The 20,318-nt window shown below is 38.6% G+C and overlaps 2 protein-coding genes across 6 annotated transcripts in view; both read right to left on the reverse strand.

Moving 5' to 3' along the window:
* Nucleotides 1-146: 146 nt before the first annotated feature.
* On the reverse strand, nt 147-14,027 carry LOC107687840 (exonuclease 3'-5' domain-containing protein 2-like). 2 transcript variants are annotated; one of them, XM_016485315.1, is made up of 9 exons: nt 13,913-14,027; nt 12,438-12,808; nt 12,086-12,342; nt 11,279-11,405; nt 8,994-9,292; nt 8,634-8,740; nt 7,000-7,135; nt 6,541-6,906; nt 147-1,355 (listed from the first exon to the last, which is right to left on the reverse strand). In XM_016485315.1, exons 2-9 carry the CDS (start codon nt 12,783-12,785, stop codon nt 1,139-1,141), a joined length of 1,857 nt encoding a protein of 618 aa, XP_016340801.1. In that variant the 5' UTR covers nt 12,786-12,808; nt 13,913-14,027; the 3' UTR covers nt 147-1,138. The 2 variants fall into 2 exon arrangements, with proteins under 2 accessions (XP_016340801.1, XP_016340802.1); XM_016485316.1 differs by lacking the exon at nt 13,913-14,027 and adding an exon at nt 13,790-13,866.
* A 1,537-nt stretch (nt 14,028-15,564) lies between these two features.
* LOC107687841 (NUMB endocytic adaptor protein) overlaps nt 15,565-20,318 on the reverse strand; it is an 85,324-nt gene continuing 80,570 nt past the window's right edge. For 3 of the 4 annotated variants that reach the window (XM_016485317.1, XM_016485320.1, XM_016485319.1), the window contains 3 exons: nt 19,369-19,512; nt 18,652-18,798; nt 15,565-17,527 (listed from right to left, as the gene is read on the reverse strand). In XM_016485317.1, coding sequence (XP_016340803.1) covers nt 16,773-17,527; nt 18,652-18,798; nt 19,369-19,512 — 1,046 coding nt within the window. In that variant the 3' untranslated portion in view covers nt 15,565-16,772. The remainder of the gene's footprint in view (nt 17,528-18,651; nt 18,799-19,368; nt 19,513-20,318) is intronic. The other variant, XM_016485321.1, reaches the window with a different exon arrangement.

The following is a 20,318-nucleotide window of genomic DNA, read 5'->3' on the forward strand; positions in this document are numbered from 1 at the left end:
AAGTAAAAAAAAAAAAAAAAAAGAACCGCAAGACAACTCATCCAGGATTAACATATGAAATGTAATTTTTTATTGACATTAAGGAAACACAGAAGCTTTTAATAGGTTACATCTGGACAAATGTAAATAAAAATGAAAGCTGTAGTGTTTCTTAAGTTAAATTATGTTAGGCTCAGACTTAAATGTCCTTGATTTGGCCATTTATATTTGTTTCCATCCATGGAGCTGAATCTCTCAGCCTGAAACTGCAAACACAATACAAACTAGCACTACAAAATCTTGATCGGGATGAGAATGAATTTCTCTACCATCATTTTAGCAGGTCTTCAATGTGTCAGGGGTATATATATATATATATATATATATATATATATATATATATACACACCGATAGATGTTATGCTGGTGTGTTTTGGAGGTGTCCTGACTCTGAGAATGATCATTTCATAGTACAGACATGATGTGCTAAGCAGTGCTCTATTTGGTCCAGACTTACAAAGATAAATGGAGTTTTCCTCAAAACCCACAAAACAAAAAACAGCCTGAAATTAAATAGAAATGATAGAGCTCCATTATAAGTAAAAATGGCCATTTTGTATAGTCTCAAAAGGCAAAGTGATTTAACACATAACAAAACTATTAATATGGCCTCAAACCTGCAAGAATTGTAAGCTATGAATCTTTTATTCAACTCATGATTAAGAATTAAGAGCAGGCTTGGGCTGGTTAAAATACAGCAGATTCTACTTTTCACAGGGAAATGAGAATGCTTTTCAACATTTTAAACATTAAAAAGTGTGCACATTACGCTGTTTTGTTATTTTACCTATCACCATTTCTAGTCTTGCACCATCCTTGAGTTTAACGTTCTGCTGTTCACCACAGTGGCTTTCGATCGCCAAAGAGTCTCTTACCCGATCTCCATCTGGTCCCTTAGAGCCCAGTCAAACTGGGGCCACAGTCTAGTCTTAGGTTTTTTTTCTAATTTGAAAGTCAACACCAGGGCTTACCTGTAGCCAGGGCAAGTCGGTCTCTGGTACACACTCAAACGACATAGGACGAGGACACCTCGCAGTGGAAACCTTCCCATCCCAGCAGTTGTTGCACAAAGTCTCTTTCTGTTTGTGTAACGAGGGGCTCAGTTGAGCTGGATTTGCAGGTCCTCTCCGTACTTGCGCAGATATTTGTCATGGTTGTGGTTGACGGACCAGAGAGGGGGCAAATGGCGGGGCTGCATGCTGGTCAGGAAGTGTTGTCGCCAGCAGCGCTCCAGCTCCATCAGGCCGCGCAAACCGCGCACAGCATGCGCCTGCACTACCTTCAGTCCATGCGGCACATAACTCTCGTTTAAGATCCTGCAAAGGTAGAAAAAGACGTCAATCTTAACCTTACACAACTCAGAACTGCTGTACGATAACATATGAACGCCAACATAAAGATGTCTATCAGCTGTTCAGTTCCTCTAATCATGCATACCAGTTACTTGTATCAATTCTATTTCCTCCACCTGAGGGGATCTGAGAAAACCCCTAACTTTAAGTTTTATATTTTAACAAGAAACTTAAAGGGTTAGTTCACCCAAAAATGAAAATTAGCCCATAAATTACTCTCCCTCAAGTCATCCTAGGTGTATATGACTTTCGTCTTTCAGACGAATCCAGTCGGAGTTATATTAAAAATTATCTTTGATCTTTCAAGCTGTTTAATGCCACTCAGCGGGTGTTGCATGCATCAGTCCAAAAGAAGTGAAATAAAAAGCGCCCATCCATAAAACAAAGTGTCTCACACGGCTCCGGGGGGGGAACAAAAGCCTTCTGTAGCGAATTGATGCGTTTTTGTAAGAAAAATATCCATATTCAAAACGTAATAATCACTTTAATCTAGCTTGCGCTCACTGTTGTACACGGAAGCAGCTCCGGGCGGATGACGTATGAGGTCAGCATTGCGCATGCGCCGGTGAGTCTCGTGAAAACCAACGTTTGTTAACAGGAGCAAAGGAAGCAAACTTTCCTTACTTTAGCAAAGGAAAACCAGTCTCCTGTTGGCTTATATCGAAATCCTCCGACATTCTTCTTTACAAATCAACGTTTTGTACTTCTAATTAGTGACCGTTGTTTTGTTTTGATCTCTCTGTTGCGCTTCCACGTGTGTCACTTCTGAGCAGCGCATGCACAAAGCCGACCTCATACGTCATCCACCCAGAGTTGCTTCCGTGTACAACTGTTGGCGCAAGCTACATTAAAGTGATTATTACGTTTTGAATATGGATATTTTTCTATGGATGGGCGCTTTTTATTTCACTTCTTTTGGACTGAAGCATGCAACACCCACTGAGTGGCATTAAACAGCTTGAAAGATCAAAGACAATTATTAATATAACTCTGACTGGACTCGTCTGAAAGAAGAAAGTCATATACACCTAAGATGACTTGAGGGTGAGTAATTTATGGGCTAATTTTCATTTTTTGGGTGAACTTACCCTTTAACAGTAACTGTTTGTGCTGTTACTTTAACTTCCAAGCAATCTGACTCCTGGTGCAAAATAAAACAGGCAAATATTCCTTAGATTTGCAATAAAGGAGGGACTGATTCACATCTAGAGAGCAGGTTCTGGTTCCAACAAACCGCATAAGTTAAGAAAAACCTAAAGGGAGATTTTGGTAACCGAGTATTCAACCAATTGTTTTGACGATTAATCAAGTAATCAGATTCTTCTTTTTTTGTAATTAATAATTGGATCAATAAAGTATAAAAAAAAGTAATCTTTTAGTTTTAATGAACAATATTGTTAAAATACATAACGTAATATAATATATGTAGTATGTGCATGCATATGAGCCTGTTCTATACTGCTAGAGAGACAGTGCATTCAAATATGCATTAACATCTCAAATAAGATTTATATTTTAAATCATAACATGCAATGACTATAATAATTCTATGGATGAACAACTTATCCTGCAGAAGTTGCCAACCACCTGGTTATTGGTCTTGTTATACTTTAGAGCACAATCAAATCCTTAATCTTTGCCTAATTAGTTTTAATTCAAAATATCCTATCACTCAGCCTCTAGCCTAATATTTGGCCACTTCGTGCACTTCTTAATGATACAGCAACTAATTTCAAACATCTGAATATCAAGACATGTCAAGCGGGGATCTGGCCATATTCAAATTTGTGATGAACAACAATTTGCATGATTAGAAACATTGATATATTCCAATAACTTATGAAATATTTAATAAAAATATAATGATGATTTTATTTTATAGTACAACTGTGAAAACAGCTGCACTTTACTCTGAAACAGCACACATTTAAATCGCAGCCTTGGTGATTTGATAAATCGCCATGTTCATGATTTTGATTTTATTTCAATATGATGTTCTGCCCCACAAATATATTTCTATTGTACATTAGAATGCATTTCTTAAAGTAAAAAAAAAGAAAGAATGATTATTAAGTTAAGAAAAAAAGTTAATGTTTCTTTTAAATAATAAATTTGTTCTAAATCATAATTCCAGAAATATTTAAACTGACAAATATTGTTAAAGTTTTATGAATTCAGCTGATTAGGCATGATTTTTAATTATTAAAATTATTTGAATACAGAAAAACATACTGAAAACAGAATTTGGGGTAAAACTCAACTGAATTTGGGATAACATAAAACTGATTTCATAGGGCCCTAAAATGAAATTTTCTAGTTAAACTTTTAAATTGCATAAGTTTCATGATTTCAATTAGACATGCTTTCTGATTACTAAAATGTAATTAAACCATTAAAAAACTATTTAAGTAATTGTAATACTACTATACTACACCACTCACACTTTCTTCAGTTTCAGTTGGTACATAACTATGTGAAGAGAAATGTGTTGTGAGAAAGACTCATGCTGTAAAGCACCTGTTAGTGATGCGCCGAACGGAATTTTTATTGAAATCCTGATTTAAATTTAAGGTTTAATTTAACCAAAAACCTCAATAAACATGATGTTTCAGCAATTAAATATAGGTAACTGAACTCTTTATGCCGTTCAGGGTGATAAATTAGTAATAAATTAGAGCTGTGGTAAGTTCTTTGGTGCTTCTTGATATGTAAGCCAAACTAATTTTACATATTACTACTCATTTTTGTTGCCGGTGAAGTGTGTCTGATACGTTTAGCTGTTTTGATATATCTACAATGTGTGCACATCATTGGAAAAGCGAATTAAAATGTCACTATTTCAGTGATTCTGAATCAATCAGCCGTTTGAACAAATCGGTTGAATTAATGATTCAATGACTCACTCATTAAGACACTGACTTGCTGCCACCTTCTGGTAGTTTGTTTCATATTTAAAATTTCATTAAAGGGGTGGTTCATTGCGATTTCACTTTTTTAACGTTAGTTAGTGTGTAATGTTGCTGTTTGAGTATAAACAATATCTGCAAAGTTACGAAGCTGAAAGTTCAATTCAAACGGAGATGTCTTTTAAAATTCTGGCGGTTTAATGCATACAAAAAAAGTTACTTCCCGGGTTCGTGACATCACAAACCCAGATAAACCCCGCCCTCGGGAAAAGGCAGCAAAGGGGGCGAGGCCATGCTGCGCTGCTTTAGAGAAGAGGAAGAGAAAACTAGAGGTGCACGTAAAAATCAATTCATATATGAATCGCGATTCTGTCTTCTAACGATTCTAATGGATTCACAAGTTTCAAAATCAATGTTCTAAAGCAGCGGTTCACTGTGCCTCGCGTCCCCTGCTCTGCATCTCTCTCTCTCTCTCTCTCTCTCATTCAGCTTAGCTCCAGCAATGAACTGTTCCAATTATACACTTATTTTCACATAGCTATGAGAAGCATCTAATATATCTTAGTGTTGGGGAGTAACTTTAGTTATGTGTAATGGAATTTCGTAATTTAATTACAAAATAAATGTAACGGTAATCTGTTACAGTTGCTGAGAAAAAAGTGTAATTAAATTGCAGTTACTTATGAAAATGTAAACGATTACAAAGGAGGTTACATCTGAATATTTCACACACATACACAGATTTAATTGATTCCTTTCCCAAATTGCATCGACTGCTGAAAAATATGAGACACCAATGTTTCAGGAATAGGACACATGCTTATTCGATAACTGTTTTATCTCCTATTTGGGTTTATTTATATGCTTTATTGTTTTAAGATTAACTGTTTTTTCCAAGGCATTGTTAGATGCCAGTGTTTCCTGTTGTAGCTATGCAAAGGCTTAATTTCAAAAACAGTATACTAACTATTATACTATCTGTATAATCTGAGTTTAATCTCATAACTAATCTAAGTAAGAAGAGGTGCAACTACCCATAATCACAACACACTGGACCAGCTAACCAATCTGAGCCCGATTGAGTATTTCTGAGGGAGGGGCTTCAGAGGAACTCAACAGACCTTTTTGACGAGAACAGAAACAGCAGTGTAGAATAAAGGTAAAATATGTGAAAATAATGCGTTTTTTTAAAAACGAAGCATTAACACATGTTAGACTGCACCCCATAAACACAATCACGCCTAGAAAAAAAAAACACTGAACCACCCCTTTAAAAAAAAATATATATTTCAATACATTTTAAATATTTCTATTTATATATGTGACCCTGGACCAGTCGCTTGGGTATATTTTTAGCAATAGCCAAAAAAACATTGTATGGGCCAAAAATCATTAGGATATTAAGTAAAGATCGTGTTCCATGAAGATATTTTGTTAATTTCCTACTGTAAATATATCAAAACTTAATTTTTGATTAGCAATATGTATTGCTAAGAACTTAATTTGGACAACTTTAAAGACGATTTTCTCTATATTTAGATTTTTTTGCACCCTCAGATTCCAGATTTTCAAATAGTTGTATCTCAGCCAAATATTGTCCTGTCCTAACAAACCATACGTCAATGGAAAGCTTATTCATTCAGCTTTCAGATTTATGAAGTATAAAACTCAATTTCAAATTGACCCTTATGACTGGTTTTGTGGTCCAGGGTCACATATACTTTTGCAGTGCAAAAATGGATTTTGTTCATACTGATTTAATTTGACTGGAAACAGCCTACAGTGTCTCATTATCCTATTTAAATTTAATAATTAAATTTAAGAATTTAACAAAGATATTAGATTCCATATTAGAAAAAAAAACTACCCCTCATAAAAGGTAAAAATCCCCTAGAAATCAATTTAAGGTGGCAAATATTGGCCATAAATGAAAAAGTGAACTCAGAGTCACACAGGCCTAAACCAGCCAAGATAGCAGCACAAAAACACATTCTGCAAATTAATTATGTCTTAATTATTGTATTTGTAATTATCGTCAAAATGCCAGAACATAGACATTTTTTTGTTTTTGCAATATTGCACCACAACCAAAAATAATAAATACACTAGCTGACATCACCAATCAGTTGTTGGGTGACTAGTGTACCATCCTGGCCACCATTCCTATACGTTATGTAATATAATAATACTAATTATAGTTCACATTTCTGTCTACATGGGTGGTTTGGGTCTAAATAAGCTACCTGGTCTCCAGCGCGGCAGCATTCTGAAGCATGTCTTGCGTGACCTCCTGCTGTCCGTTGCAGAAGAAGCTCTGGATGACTGACAGGAGCTCCTCCTTCCTGGACTGGGGCATCCCGGCGCTGGCGCTGAGGAGAGCCCTTGCGGCCGATCGCACCCGTCGGCGGTCTGCGTCCTCGAGCAGCCGAATGCCCTCCTCGCAGCCCTGTGGAGCGGAGTGCTCCTCGGCCAGCCGCTGCTTCAGGACCCCGTCGTGCACGTTTGAGGCCGCGTGACAGGAAGTGCACAGCAACAGGATGTCGTGCGAGTTGTGGTCCTTCATCTCAGCCGGGAAGTGGCGCCTGTACTCGTGTGGGACAATGTTCTTCCTAGGTTAACGTGGAAAGACAGTAGTTGAGATGACTTTGGTGAGTCCCACTTTCCAAACAAACTCAAGTAATCGCAGGAAGCACGAGACACACCTGATGTAAGAGTCGGCTTTCCCGCACACCACGCACATGTTCTCTTTGGCTGTGAGGTAGTAGTCCTTCTGGGAGTCTGGACGGCCTGACGGCTCAAACAGCAGCCGGACAACAAAGGGATCTTCACTGACCAATTCTGAGATTACAGATCATGTTTTACTTGCAATTGTTATATTAGGATAATTCAGAACCCTGTATGGCCAATAAACCACTCTAACTGTCTTTTCACTCTGACAAACCTGGAAGTCTGAAATATCAGAATTTTTGCGCCTGACCAGATGTGATGCAGTCTAATCAAATCTAAGAGCACGAGATGGAAATTACCAATGTTTCTGAAGTAGAACGTTAATCTTTAAACACCATTTCTGTAAAATGGACAGTCATAAATAATTATTTTACAATTGTTTGATAAATATATAGTATACTCAACCATTATTCTTAGTCCCTGCCACTAAGTTTACATGGCTGGACAGTTGGCTCTTCAACGCTTCAATGAAAATATAAACCATTTTCTCCTCTATTCTTATTATGTAGTAACCTTTTCATAAGCAGCATATAAAACTAGAAACAAAAATGTAGGATTATCCTGTAGACTTATAAATACTGAATAAAATAGAATGACAAAACCAACTTAAAAACAATGTTTGTATTTTTTGCACTGTAATGAAGTGTTATTTTATAAGAATAACAATTATTATAATTGTTATTTTAGTATCAGTAATATACTATTATAGTTTGTTACTATATTTAATTCGATTTTTTTTTTGTATAGTTTTAATAATATTAATATTTTATTTTAAATTTGTTTTCATTTTCATTTAAGTTTGCGTTCATATTTCGGTTTTGTTGTGCTTAGTCATGTTTAATGTCTATACAGTTTTTATTAATTTTTTATTTCAGTTTTAATTTTTAGTACATCAAGTTAAACTAAACTAAAAACTGAGATGTTACATTAGCAACTAGCTGAAAAAAATAAGTTCGTTTATATTTTATTTCAGTTAACACTTTTTATTTCAAGTAATGAAAACTCTCTGTTAACTATAAGAACCCTGGTAATGATTTTTTGGGGTCCTCGCCCACTTCAGTATTACAGTATATTATTATAAATGTAAAAGGCGTTACAGCTATCATGAGCAAACTGTATTATGAACTTAAAGTAAGTGGCTTTGTAACACTCACATACTGCAGTACAGCACAACAATGCATTTCAAAAATGTGAGCCTGGAGCACAAAAGCAGTCTTAAGTATATTTGTAGCAATAGCCAAAAATGCATTGTATGGGTTAAAATTATTGATTTTTCTTTTATGCCAAAAATCATTAGGATATTAAGTAAAGATCATGTTCCATGAAGATATTTTGTAGAACTTCATTTGGACAACTTTAAAGACGATTTTCTCAATATTTAGATTTTTTTGCACCCTCAGATTCCAGATTTTCAAATAGTTGTGTCTCGACCAAATATTGTCCGATCCTAACAAACCATACATCAATGGGAAGCTTATTTATTCAGCTTTCAGATTATGTATACATCTCAATTTTGAAAAATTGACCCTTATGACTGGTTTTGTGGTCCAGGGTCACATATGCCTTTAAAATGTCCTCATTCAGACAGCCGTATGAAGTCGTGGTGTACCTCCTATACCCTTTTCCAGGTACCATTTGGCTTTCTTCTTGTCACATGTGCAGAGTGGCTGGCCATCAGGAGCATGAAGGAAACAGTTATCATAAAGAGGAGATTTCCTGAATCAAGACAAAAAGCACAACACTCACATAAAAAAAGTCATGTCCTAAAAGTTTAAATCCAAATATGCAAAGCATGTCAAATTTTGATACTTTGTGTTAGAGATTTCCTGCAAACTGCAACACCGTTTTGAAAGATTAGTCATATTTTATTATCTTTAGTCAGATGTATTTTCATTGTGACGAATACATTGGTAAGCCATCTAACAGCTGCTCAGCCAATTAAAGGAAAATCAAACACCTTCTTCATTACCTGGCCGAGTAACCAACTCCCAGTGGTTTGCGGTTGTTCCGCCGCGGGTCTGGAACTTGCTGGTCTCCAGACTCGGGACTCTCCACGGTGGACTTCCGGCTTCGCCTCGGTCTCTCCCCTTCTTCCCCCTCTCCGTTATAGCGCCCCCTGAAGGGCACGTCCACCAGCCCCTGGCAGCATGATGCCAGCTGGACGAACACGCTTTCACCCTCAGCGGGGAGCCGGGGCTCTGTGTTCATCCCCAGCAGGTGAAAAAACAGGGCAACAGAGATCTGCGCATCATGTGCTGCATAGGCCATCTGGTGGATACAGTATGACAGAGTGTTTAGTGTACTGACACCACGATGACAAGATATTAGAGAATTAGGTATTAGAGAATAATATATGTAATGTTTTACTGACAACATCAAATTCAAATCAACAGTGAATACCACAATGATTTTGTTGCGCGAGTATGAGAGCACCAAGATTTACCTGCATGCCTTGATTTTAACTAGATTCATTACCATATGTAACGCTCTGCCTTATTATCGGAAGATGTTACAACTTATTAAAACTACCTGACAGGAACAGCTGTTTGGTTGGTGAACATACAGGGAAAAAAATAAACCTTATTTGCTTTTCAGTCATTTTTAATGGATTTAATTTTAGTTTTTTTAATACTAATAAAAGTGGTTTCCTCAATCGGAGTGGTTTTTCGATATGCAATCTGAATGAAAAAATTCATTTGATAAATCTAAGTGGTCAAAATGTCACACCTTGGATTTTTTTGGGGCCTTAACGCAAACATTTTTTTAATACTTCTTGAATAAAATCTATATACAGCGCATTGGCCATACAGTGTATAAATAACCTAAAATCCTAAATCAACTGCAAAACTGTATTGTTACTACTTCAGCAAGCTATAATGTTAAAGGGATAATTCACCCAAAAATGTAAATGTGATGTTTATCTGCTTAGCCCCAGGGCATCCAAGATGTAGGTGACTTTGTTTCTTCAGTAGAACACAAACGGAGATTTTTAACTCAAACCGTTGCAGTCTGTCAGTCTTATAATGGAAGTGAATGGGAATCACGGCTTTGAGAGTCACAAAAACATACACAAACAAAACCAAATTAAACCCTGCGGCTCGTGACGATACATTGATGTGTAAAGACACGAAACGATCGGTCTGTGCAAGAAACTGAACAGTACCGTATTGACTGTATTGAGAATATAAGACGATGTTTTTTTCTTGGAAATATATCTGAAAAAACACGGTCGTCTTATATTCAGGGTCTAGACTTTGACATGTCAATAATACACCCACAACAATAGGTGGCGCCAAATACGCATAAAACAAGTGTTCCATGAAATACGTAATGTAATGCGTGTTTTAAAGATGAAAACCTTACAGCTGCATGAGTCGTGACTGTCACGTTAGCCTGATGGGACCAAACTCCCTTTGTGATTTTAAAACGTAAGACAGTACCCAGATTTGAAGACTACAGTAAGATTTAACTTCTACTGTTAATAAGATTTTGGTAGGCTACTATTAGATGGATAGCCTAAATGTCCTAATTCAGATGGGCTACCTGTTTTTTTTTTTTAATACAGTATTTATATCGTTTTTTTACCTCTGATGCACTGCAATGTCCGAACTGTCCCGAGCGCGTTTTCAACAGCAGGCGTGTGATGCTTCGTCTTCTTGCTTTGACACTCCTAATTGAGATTGTAGATAGAGTGTCAATGGTCCACTTGAGAGATAGGTGGTGGTAGACCGACGCCTCGCGTGCCGGATGAAGACGACGCGAACGCGCTCAGGACAGTTCAGACATTGCGTGAATCAGAGGTAAAAAAACGATATAAATACTGTTCAGTTTCTTGCACAGACCGATTGTTTCGTGTCTTTACACATCAATGTATCGTCACGAGCCGCAGGGTTTAATTTGGTTTTGTTTGTGTATGTTTTTTTGACTCTCAAAGCTGTGATTCCCATTCACTTCCATTATAAGACTGACAGACTGCAACAGTTTGAGTTAAAAATCTTCGTTTGTGTTCTACTGAAGAAGCAAAGTCACCTACATCTTGGATGCCCTGGGGGTAAGCAGATAAACATCACATTTTCATTTTTGGGTGAACTATCCCTTTAAACAACAACAACAGAAAGTTAAAACTCTCGGTGTTCCCAGGCAAAAATGAGCAGAACATGAGCCAAGCGGTGACCTTTTTTGAAAAGTTTAGAAGGGTTAAACAGATAGATACTGCTGTAAATCTGAAGCTCCATCAGAGGATCTCCTCCTCACCTGTTCACGGCTCAACACATCCGCCTCCCAGTCACCGCAGCGCAGCTCCAGAGATTTGTCCAGTGTGACGTTCAGCAGGTCTGCAGCCAGAGACTTCAGACTCAAGCCGTTATTCAGCACCGCTTGCCTTCAACACAATCCAAATCATCTCGCGTCACTCCACAAGTGCTTTAAAGTGTTACTGATTAATGAGATTTGAATTTATGGCATTTAGAGACAACTATTTAACACCCACCTTAATTATCTGAACAAATGATTGAGCTGATAATGACATTAATTTGCAAACCCTGACACTGCTATTGAACTAAACTGAGCAAAATAATGACACTATGATTCTGTTGAGCTGCTTTATAGCTGTATAAATTGAATGTTTCATAATTGAATTTTACAAAATTAACACTTACTTTTTTTTTAATGTCAGCTGCTAAAACAATCTGTATTGTATAAAGCGATACAGAAATAAATGTGACTTGACTTGATCATTTATAGATAGTAAGGCTGCACCATTCTGTGGAAAAAAATTCTAATTGCAATTTTTCGTATAAAAATTGTGATTGTGACTTAAAATGCAATTTTTAAATCTCATATTTATATTACTATTGTTGCATTTCACTGTAAAAAAATATAATATTTAATAATAATAATAATTTTGGAAATCATCATGAGAAAAATTTATTTAAAATTACAGTCTTTATGATTTGATCATTGCACTAAGCAGTGCTGGGTTTATTTCAATAAACTGTGCAGCCCTAATAGATAGTAAAATATAAAAAGTGCCTGAAGTCTTGGCTCAAACTGAGGCATTACCTCTGTCTGAAGGCCAGGTAGCACAGGTCCACGGTGCAACTCAGAGTCAGACCATGATCATGAGCCAGCCGTTTCCCATCCTCATAACATCCCACCCCGACCTTCAGCACACGGGGGTCAGAGAGGACCCCCACGAGACCCTCAGGGAGAGGAAGCTGTGCATTACGAAACGTCAGCAGTCTGACCAGCACACAGCGGCCGGAGAACGTCGCCAGCTGGAGTAAGGAGACCGCCGAGGCCTTTGCTTTGACAGACACCTGTGAAAGCAGACAACATCGTCATCTAGTGCTGCTGCTGCTGCTACGAACACAACATTACATTTAAACTGAGCCACATGCAGAGCCATGCTTACACGCATGCTTTTTACCCATTCACAGTCCAATCCCAGAACCGGATAGATGGACAGGTCCTTCTGGAAATCAGGCCAGAGCGTCTCCCACTCTTCTGGCGAGCTGACGATCACGGGAGGCACCTCTAACAGCGAATGCGCACGCAGAAGCTTCTGGGTTTGCGGCTCTTTTCTTGCTGGCTGTGAGAGCGTGACGTCCGCTTCTAGCTGGGCTTGTATGGGCTCAGCTGAAGCGGGGCCCTTGAGGGCCTTTCTCTTCTGTGTGCGGATGCTGCGCCACAGGAACAGGCCGCCGAGAGTGGCTCCTAACATAGTGGCCAGAGCCGCGGTGAACGTGCTCGGCTTGGACATCGCTGCAACTGCTCCCTCTGAAACTGAAAATTAATACGCATTATTAAATGTTTTACTCACCGAAGCGGTTTCTTTGATGAAAAATACAGTAAAAAGTAATTTGTGAACTATTACTACCATTTTAAAAAACTGTTTACTGTATTTTTAAAAATGTAATTTATTTCTGTGATGCGCAGCTGTATTTTCAGTATCATTACTCCAGTCTTCAGTGTCACATGATCTTCAGAAATCATTCTAATATACTGATTAGCTTATTTTTTTTATAAATGATGAAAACAGCTGTGCTGCTTCAAATTTTTGTGGAAACCAAGTTACAACAGAAAGTCCAAAAGAACAGCATTTATTAGAAATATACTTTTAACATCATAAATGACTTTACTGTCACTTTTGATCAATGTAACGCATCCTTGCTGAAATAAAGTATTAATATATATTTTTTAAATCATATATTTTCTCCAAACTTATTTGGAAGTGCATCACTGTTTCCACAAAAACATAAATCAGATAATAAAATGTTTCTCCAGCAGCAAATCAGCATATTAGAATGATTTCTGAAGATCATGTCACACTGAAGACTGGAGGAATGATGCTGGCAATATCTGTCCCCTTAAATTGATTTCTAAGTCCATTTTTACCTTTATAAGGGTAATTTTCTAACCTTATTAAAGGTGGTTTACTAAAGACAAATTCTGACATGTAATCAAATTCAGTTAGAGCAAAAAGAGACTACAGGATATTCAAATGAAATCTGTATCAGCTGCACTCATTCAGTGATGAAACACCACGGCTTGTTGTAACGGAACTGTTCAGAACTGATATCATTTGTGAAATTTAGCAAAAACAAACAGTATTTGACCTGGCTTCGTGTGTTTTTAAAGTGTTTTGTGTTGAGATGCTCTTCAGGAACCGCTATTAAACACAGATACAATTCAAACTAAACCGAAACAACATCATTTGGATGAAGAGCTCGCAGTGAGTTCAGAAACAAATCAACATCTACTTACACGAATCAGTCACTTTAATCGCAGTGTGTTTGTGTTTATGTCAGAGGTGTAGGACTGCTAGGACTCGCACATCTAAATTAATCAGTGTGTAATATGTCATTCTGTTGCTGCAGATATACGTACCTGTAAACTCAGTAGATGTCAGTGTAATGAGTGCACACTACTGCAGACACTCTCACACAGCTGCAGCGCGTCTTCTTCGGCGGGTTTATTTGATCAGCGCTTGCAGGAAACATTCGCGTCACAGCGACACCTCTGCCGAAGACGCGCAATTGCGCCAATCTCAACGTTCTCAACGTTCAGGTCACATCTCACCCGAAAATAAAAGTTTTATAAACATTTTGCATTTTGAAAATTATTTTCAGAAAATGAAGCACATCCTCTACACACGTCTCATTACTGCAATTCTTCTAGATTTTGTTTGGTTTTGCTACATTAGGTGTAAAACTTACCTCAAGAAAAGGTTTCAGAAAAGAGCATTCGGTGTGAATGTTTTGTTTACTATTTAAATATCTGTTGAAGAATGAAACATTAAAGTATTTGTTCTCCAGAAAGACTAATCACCAGTTAAGCTGAATTTAAAACCGAATGAAATTTTTGTATCACTGATACTCATTGTTTTTATTAATAATGCGTTTTAAATTTTATTTTTATATTACCGTCTTTTTTATTTTATTTTTAATAGTTTTTTTTTAAATGACTATATAATTAATATTGATTTTTATTTCTGACTTAGTTATTTTAGTACCTTAAGTTAAAATAAACAATAATAAGAAATTAGAAAATTATAAAAACGTTAAAAAAGTTAATATTACAGGTGCATCTCAATAAATTAGAATGTCGTGGAAAAGTTCATTTATTTCAGTAATTCAACTCAAATTGTGAAACTCGTGTATTAAATAAATATACGAGTTAAGATAGTGAATTGGTGGGTTTTTGTTAAATGTGAGCCAAAATCATCACAATTAAAAGAACCAAAGACTTAAACTACTTCAGTCTGTGTGCATTGAATTTATTTAATACACGAGTTTCACAATTTGAGTTGAATTACTGAAATAAATGAACTTTTCCATGACATTCTAATTTATTGAGAAGCACCTGTAAATTCATTTCAAGTAATTAAATATTTTTCATGGTTTTAGTTTTAGTTAACGATAACAACCCTGATGCCAAGGATTACCACCTGGTGTGAAACTAGATATTTGTCCCAGCAACCTCTTTAAAATGATTTCATATTTATTCTAAAAGCTGCTAAAAGTACCAGGTAGCACACAGGCAGGCCAGCGCTGGACAATACTTTACACCTGAATAATGACAATGGAAAAAAACACAATAGTCACTGAACTGAAAATACACAGTGATACACAAAATAAAATAAAATGATTATTATTCCGACTCATCATACCGGACCAATTATAGATAATTAAGCCATTAAGTCCCTCCCTTTACCCATTTCATATGCAGGTATATTGATATTGGGAGGGACCTGACTAACAGTCCATGTCCCAAATTATGTGCACTTCATATGGACTTGCCATCCTGCAGTTTTTTTAAGGTGACGCTGTCCAACTGCGACACCTGTGAATAGCTTCAGAGGCGGCAGCATCTCTTTAGCCTCCTTTGAGCTCACTGTGAGATCCTTGAGCAGATCTTTGCAGTTCATGGGCCAAACATCTTACTATGTTGGTTTGGAATCCTCAGTTGCAAAACAATCACAGACATTAGATACATCAAATCATGAATCCTGTATGTGGAACAGAAGCACACAGAACCGCTTTCCTCTACCACCAACGTTTTATTCAATCTTTCAGATTAAATTTTCCGTAAAGAATTGGAATACAATGCAATACTTACAAAATGGAATCAAAACCTAAAAACAGGACCAATCATCTTTGCGTCTGATAAAACAAAAGGGTTGATGGGATTGCATGAAAAGAAGGAAAATAAAAATTCACTGCAATCATTGTAGAGTAGGAACCACAGGTCATTTCAAGACCTCATCATAGCTCACTAACACCACATTAACCGTAAGTGGCCAAATGATCAATTAGTACAGTGCTTGTGCTAAAATGTATATCTTTTATCGAAATAAAATAAAAGTGGCTTGACCGATGACACTGTCAAGTGTTAAAATTCATTAAAAAATAAAAAAATAAAAAATTATAATGATATGTGGGCAATAGAAATCAAAGTACTCATACTATAGTAAAAAAAAAAAAAAAAAAAGGTTAAAATGGCAGCATGAAAGATAACATTGTCTGGGACCTGTGTGATTTAAAGACCCTCAAACCCGGTCTGGGTACAAATGGATTATCTATTTACAAAAGATGAACATCCAAACTATGCATGGTGGCCAGAAGACTAAAACTGAATAGAGACGAGAAATGAAAACCATCCCTTCACGCCTATATATATATGCTCTGTTCCTGTATGCACACAAAATAAGCCTGCACCTTTGGAAAGATTATTTACAGCGCTTCAGTTAAATTTCAAAGCTATTTAAAATATACTTAATGCATAAAAATAAAGATTTTGGCATTCTCATGCTTCTTCCTCTTCTGATTGCGAAGTTCTACAAGAACCTCGTGAACCCGGAAGGTCTGTGAAGTGCCTCGTCCTTCAGGTAGGGAGCAGTCATCCAGCCTGCTAGGGGGCGCTGTGAGATGGGCTAGTCGGGGTCGAGGGAGTACTGAACAATACAGGGTCAACGTTAGAGCATCTAAAGATTCCTTTTACCATCATCTTGTCACTCTAATTCATCTTGGACATCACTGCGCCATAAATGCCAGAAGTTGTACTCGCTGCATTTCTGGGGGCACCTTCATTAACCCCCTTGTCTCCATTTGTTCATGTCACAAGCAAAAACCAGACACGGATGAACAGACAAAGAAATCGAAAGACGGATATATGGAGCTGAAGTGGTTTGCGGGGTCGTTCCCTCAATAGTCGTCTCTCCATGAATGTCCTTCAATGTGGCTTAAGCTTAGAGTTGGATCTCAAATGTCTTGTGGAGCTCGGTGGAGAAGGGGTTTGTGGGTGATGGAGCGGTGCGTTGCTGCGAGCGGCTCTCCAGTGCGGCCCACTGGGCCTCGAAGGCATCGGCCTGTTGCTGCACTGCCACAGACTGCGCAGGTGACGACACTGCCGTCCAGCTGTTAGCCCCATTAAATGTGGCATTGACTTTCGGTGGCTGCAGCACTGTGGCGTTTGACACCGGAGGTAGGAGCGGTTTGCTGAAGGGGCTGCACACAACCTGGGCGTCAAACTGGCCTGTTGGTGGTGTGGAGAAAGGTGAAGACTGGAGCCGCACCTGGGGCACCTGAACAGGTACCGGGATGGGCTGAGTTTGCGTGGCAGAACCGAACACGTTGGCCACCATCTGCGAAGGTGTAATACCGACCACCGGAAAGGCTGGTTGCACAAACGGGATTCCATTAGACACTGGGAAGGATGCCGGCACTTGAGTGTAGAAAGCCGGCTGGCGTGGGGGTACGGTAGGAACCGCGGATGGAGGGATGCCTGGCATGAAGGGTGCAGAAGGGCCGGGGGCGGGGAAGGGCTGCTGAGCGGGAGGCGTGTTGGTTCTTGCGATGACGGCGGGTTGGTGGGCTTGAACAGACTTGGTCACCTCCTCCAGCCAGCGGTCGGCTTCCGATGGCGTACGTTTGTGAGAGGAGGCAGGTGAAGAAAGAACAGGTAAGGCTCCCGCTGCGGGTGCAGGATTTGCCCACTCGCTCCCTACAGGACACAACAAGAACAGTTTTTGGTAAGCATGCCATTTATTCTGGTAAACTGTTAACAGTTTAGAGCAGGGGTGTCCAAAATCCCAAACTGTCCTGCAGAGTTTAGCCTCCACACACCTGCCTGGAAGCTTACTGTATGCCAAGTAAGACCTTGATTAGCCGGTTCAGGTGTGTCTAATTGGGGTTGGAGCAGAACTCTACAGGACAGTGGCCCTCCAGGAGCAGGACCGGACACCCCTGGTTTAGAGGCTTTCGCTGTAAGGCTGGGACTCCAAAAGGAATCGAGCTTTCAATTCTGAGACATTCGGAATCGAGTGCTGATTCCAAATTCTGGAGTTGATTCCGCTCCAGAGAATCGAGTCCCCAGAAGAGCCTTATTCAATGCAACAATAGCTAATTTGCTATCTCAAAAAGATAATCCATACATCATTCACATGGAATGCATTCTTACGCATTTTAAGTCTTTTTTAAGTGGCCAATGGTCAACGAGGCCCATCTATCCCATTGGTTCCCAATCCTAGTCCTGGATTACCCTCAGCACAGCACATTTTAGACGCCTCCCTCCCCAAACACACCCGAATCAACTCATCAGATGATCAACTCACAAGACTTCAAGACCTCTAATGGGTGTATCAGATAAGAGAGACATAAAAAATGTGCAGTGCTGGTGGTTCTCCAGGACACAAAAAGCCTCCTGCCAGACAGAGTGTGAGTGAGTTCTCTTTCGCAGTTTACTGCACTATATATAACTCTCTCTTTATATAACTCTTCTTATTACAGACAAGACATTCTTTGATTCTTATATAATAATTCCAACAGGATGGTGAATGCTGAATAAAACATTTTTTAACCATATACTTTTGTTTAAACATACATTTTCAAAATGTCAGTATAAATAGACTGTGACCATGACTGTCTGCTCAGATGCAAACTACAATTAGCATCTAAAATAAACCAATTAAGTTGCATGCTTGCACTTGTGAAGTCACTGAAAAGCAGTTTTAAGAATTATGCAACAGCTGCTCACAGTAGAATAACCTTACATTATAAGCAAAATGAGTTTCTCAGCAACTATTCTGCATGGTCAGCACTTCCTGTGGCAGGAAGCCCAGCTCTTACCTGTGTGTGCTGTGGTGGGGGCCGTGTTTGGGGTCTTGGCCCAGGGGTTAGTCTCTCGGACAGGCAGTGGGGGCGGCAGCACGGGTGAGTTAGCTGCAGCAATTACAGTGACACTAGGCGGCGGGAAGGCAGGAACTGCACCGTTAACTACAGCAGCAGACAGGACGTGAAGATTAGAGACAGAGCCGGACACAAGCAGACAGAGTGCTAACACATAGAAATGCGCACGCACACACACACACACACACTAGGGATTGTGAAGACGATTCAATTAGTTCTGACACTAATCAAGGTTCTGGGTCTCTAGAGACTAGTCTTGAATCACATGATTTTAGTTGTGCTTGTTCAAAGTATGGTGACAGCAGAAGGAAAATTCCTCTGTTGTCAGAATATACGACATAAGCTTTGTATTAGTAATGGAGATGGCTGACAAATTTACTAGTTAGTTGTTGATGAGTTTATTTGTATACTGTATGTATCATGGTTTCCACAAAATTAAGAACTTCTTTCAAAAACATCAAAACTTTTGAAATAAATCAAACTGATTTCTGATCAAACTGATCATTCATTCTGATACAGATGCTGCACCGTGTGTGTTGACTCTTTTACATAATGTAAACACTGACCAGCTGACTAGTAAAAATGGGTAATGGTGTAAGCCATAAACCAACCATCTACTCCTTTGTAAACTACTGAGAGTGTGAGGGTGTAGCTGACCTGGAGCAGAGGGTGACTGCGGTGAGGAGGCGGGTTTGGGCATCGGCGCTGAGGAGAACGGGTCCTCTGGAGGCCCACTGAAGGTGGATGTGATCTGAGTGCACAGAGAGCTGATGCTGTCGCCCTCACCCTCCACCTCCGGCACTGTTAAACACAAACACACAGAACAACAGTCACTACTTACATCTGCTGCAGGAAACACCGGTGCTCTGAAGGCAACAAAAGAATACTGTAAAAGTTTTAGGTACAATAAGAGAAGGGGAAAGAGAGGAGGACACCTAATATAGTAGGGCTGATTTTCCTCAATTTTAATCAATTCTCGTTTTGATTAACTGATATTGGTTCTTAAATCTCTTATTCGGTGCTGTTTTCAGCTGCTGCATGAACTAAACTTCACCAAAGCATTATTTGTAGTGCAATTACCATCCAATAATCATCTTCTTGAGAAAATGGGACATGTATCCTATCTGATATATACAGTATCCAAATGAATCAAAATTTAATCGAATCGCAAGCTTGTGAATCTAATTGAATCAAATCAATACCCACCCCTACAATATACAGTGGTGTGAAAAAGTGTTGGCCCCCTTCCTGATTTCTTATTTTTTTGCATGTTTGTCACACTTTAATGTTTCAGATCATCAAACAAATTTAAATATTAGTCAAAGATAACACAAGTAAACACAACATGCAGTTTTTAAATGAAGGTTTTTATTATTAAGGGAAAACAAAATCCAAACCTACATGGCCCTGTGTGAAAAAGTGTTTGCCCCCTAAACCTAATAACTGGTTGGGCCACCCTTAGCAGCAACAACTGCAATCAAGCGTTTGCGATAACTTGCAATGAGTCTGTTACAGCGCTGTGGAGGAATTTTGGTCCACTCATCTATGCAGAATTGTTGTAATTCAGCCACATTGGAGGGTTTTCGAGCATGAACCGCCTTTTTAAG

Source organism: Sinocyclocheilus anshuiensis, unplaced genomic scaffold (genome assembly GCF_001515605.1).
Source record: "Sinocyclocheilus anshuiensis isolate Anshui unplaced genomic scaffold, SAMN03320099.WGS_v1.1 scaffold197, whole genome shotgun sequence".
Lineage (NCBI taxonomy): Eukaryota > Metazoa > Chordata > Actinopteri > Cypriniformes > Cyprinidae > Sinocyclocheilus > Sinocyclocheilus anshuiensis.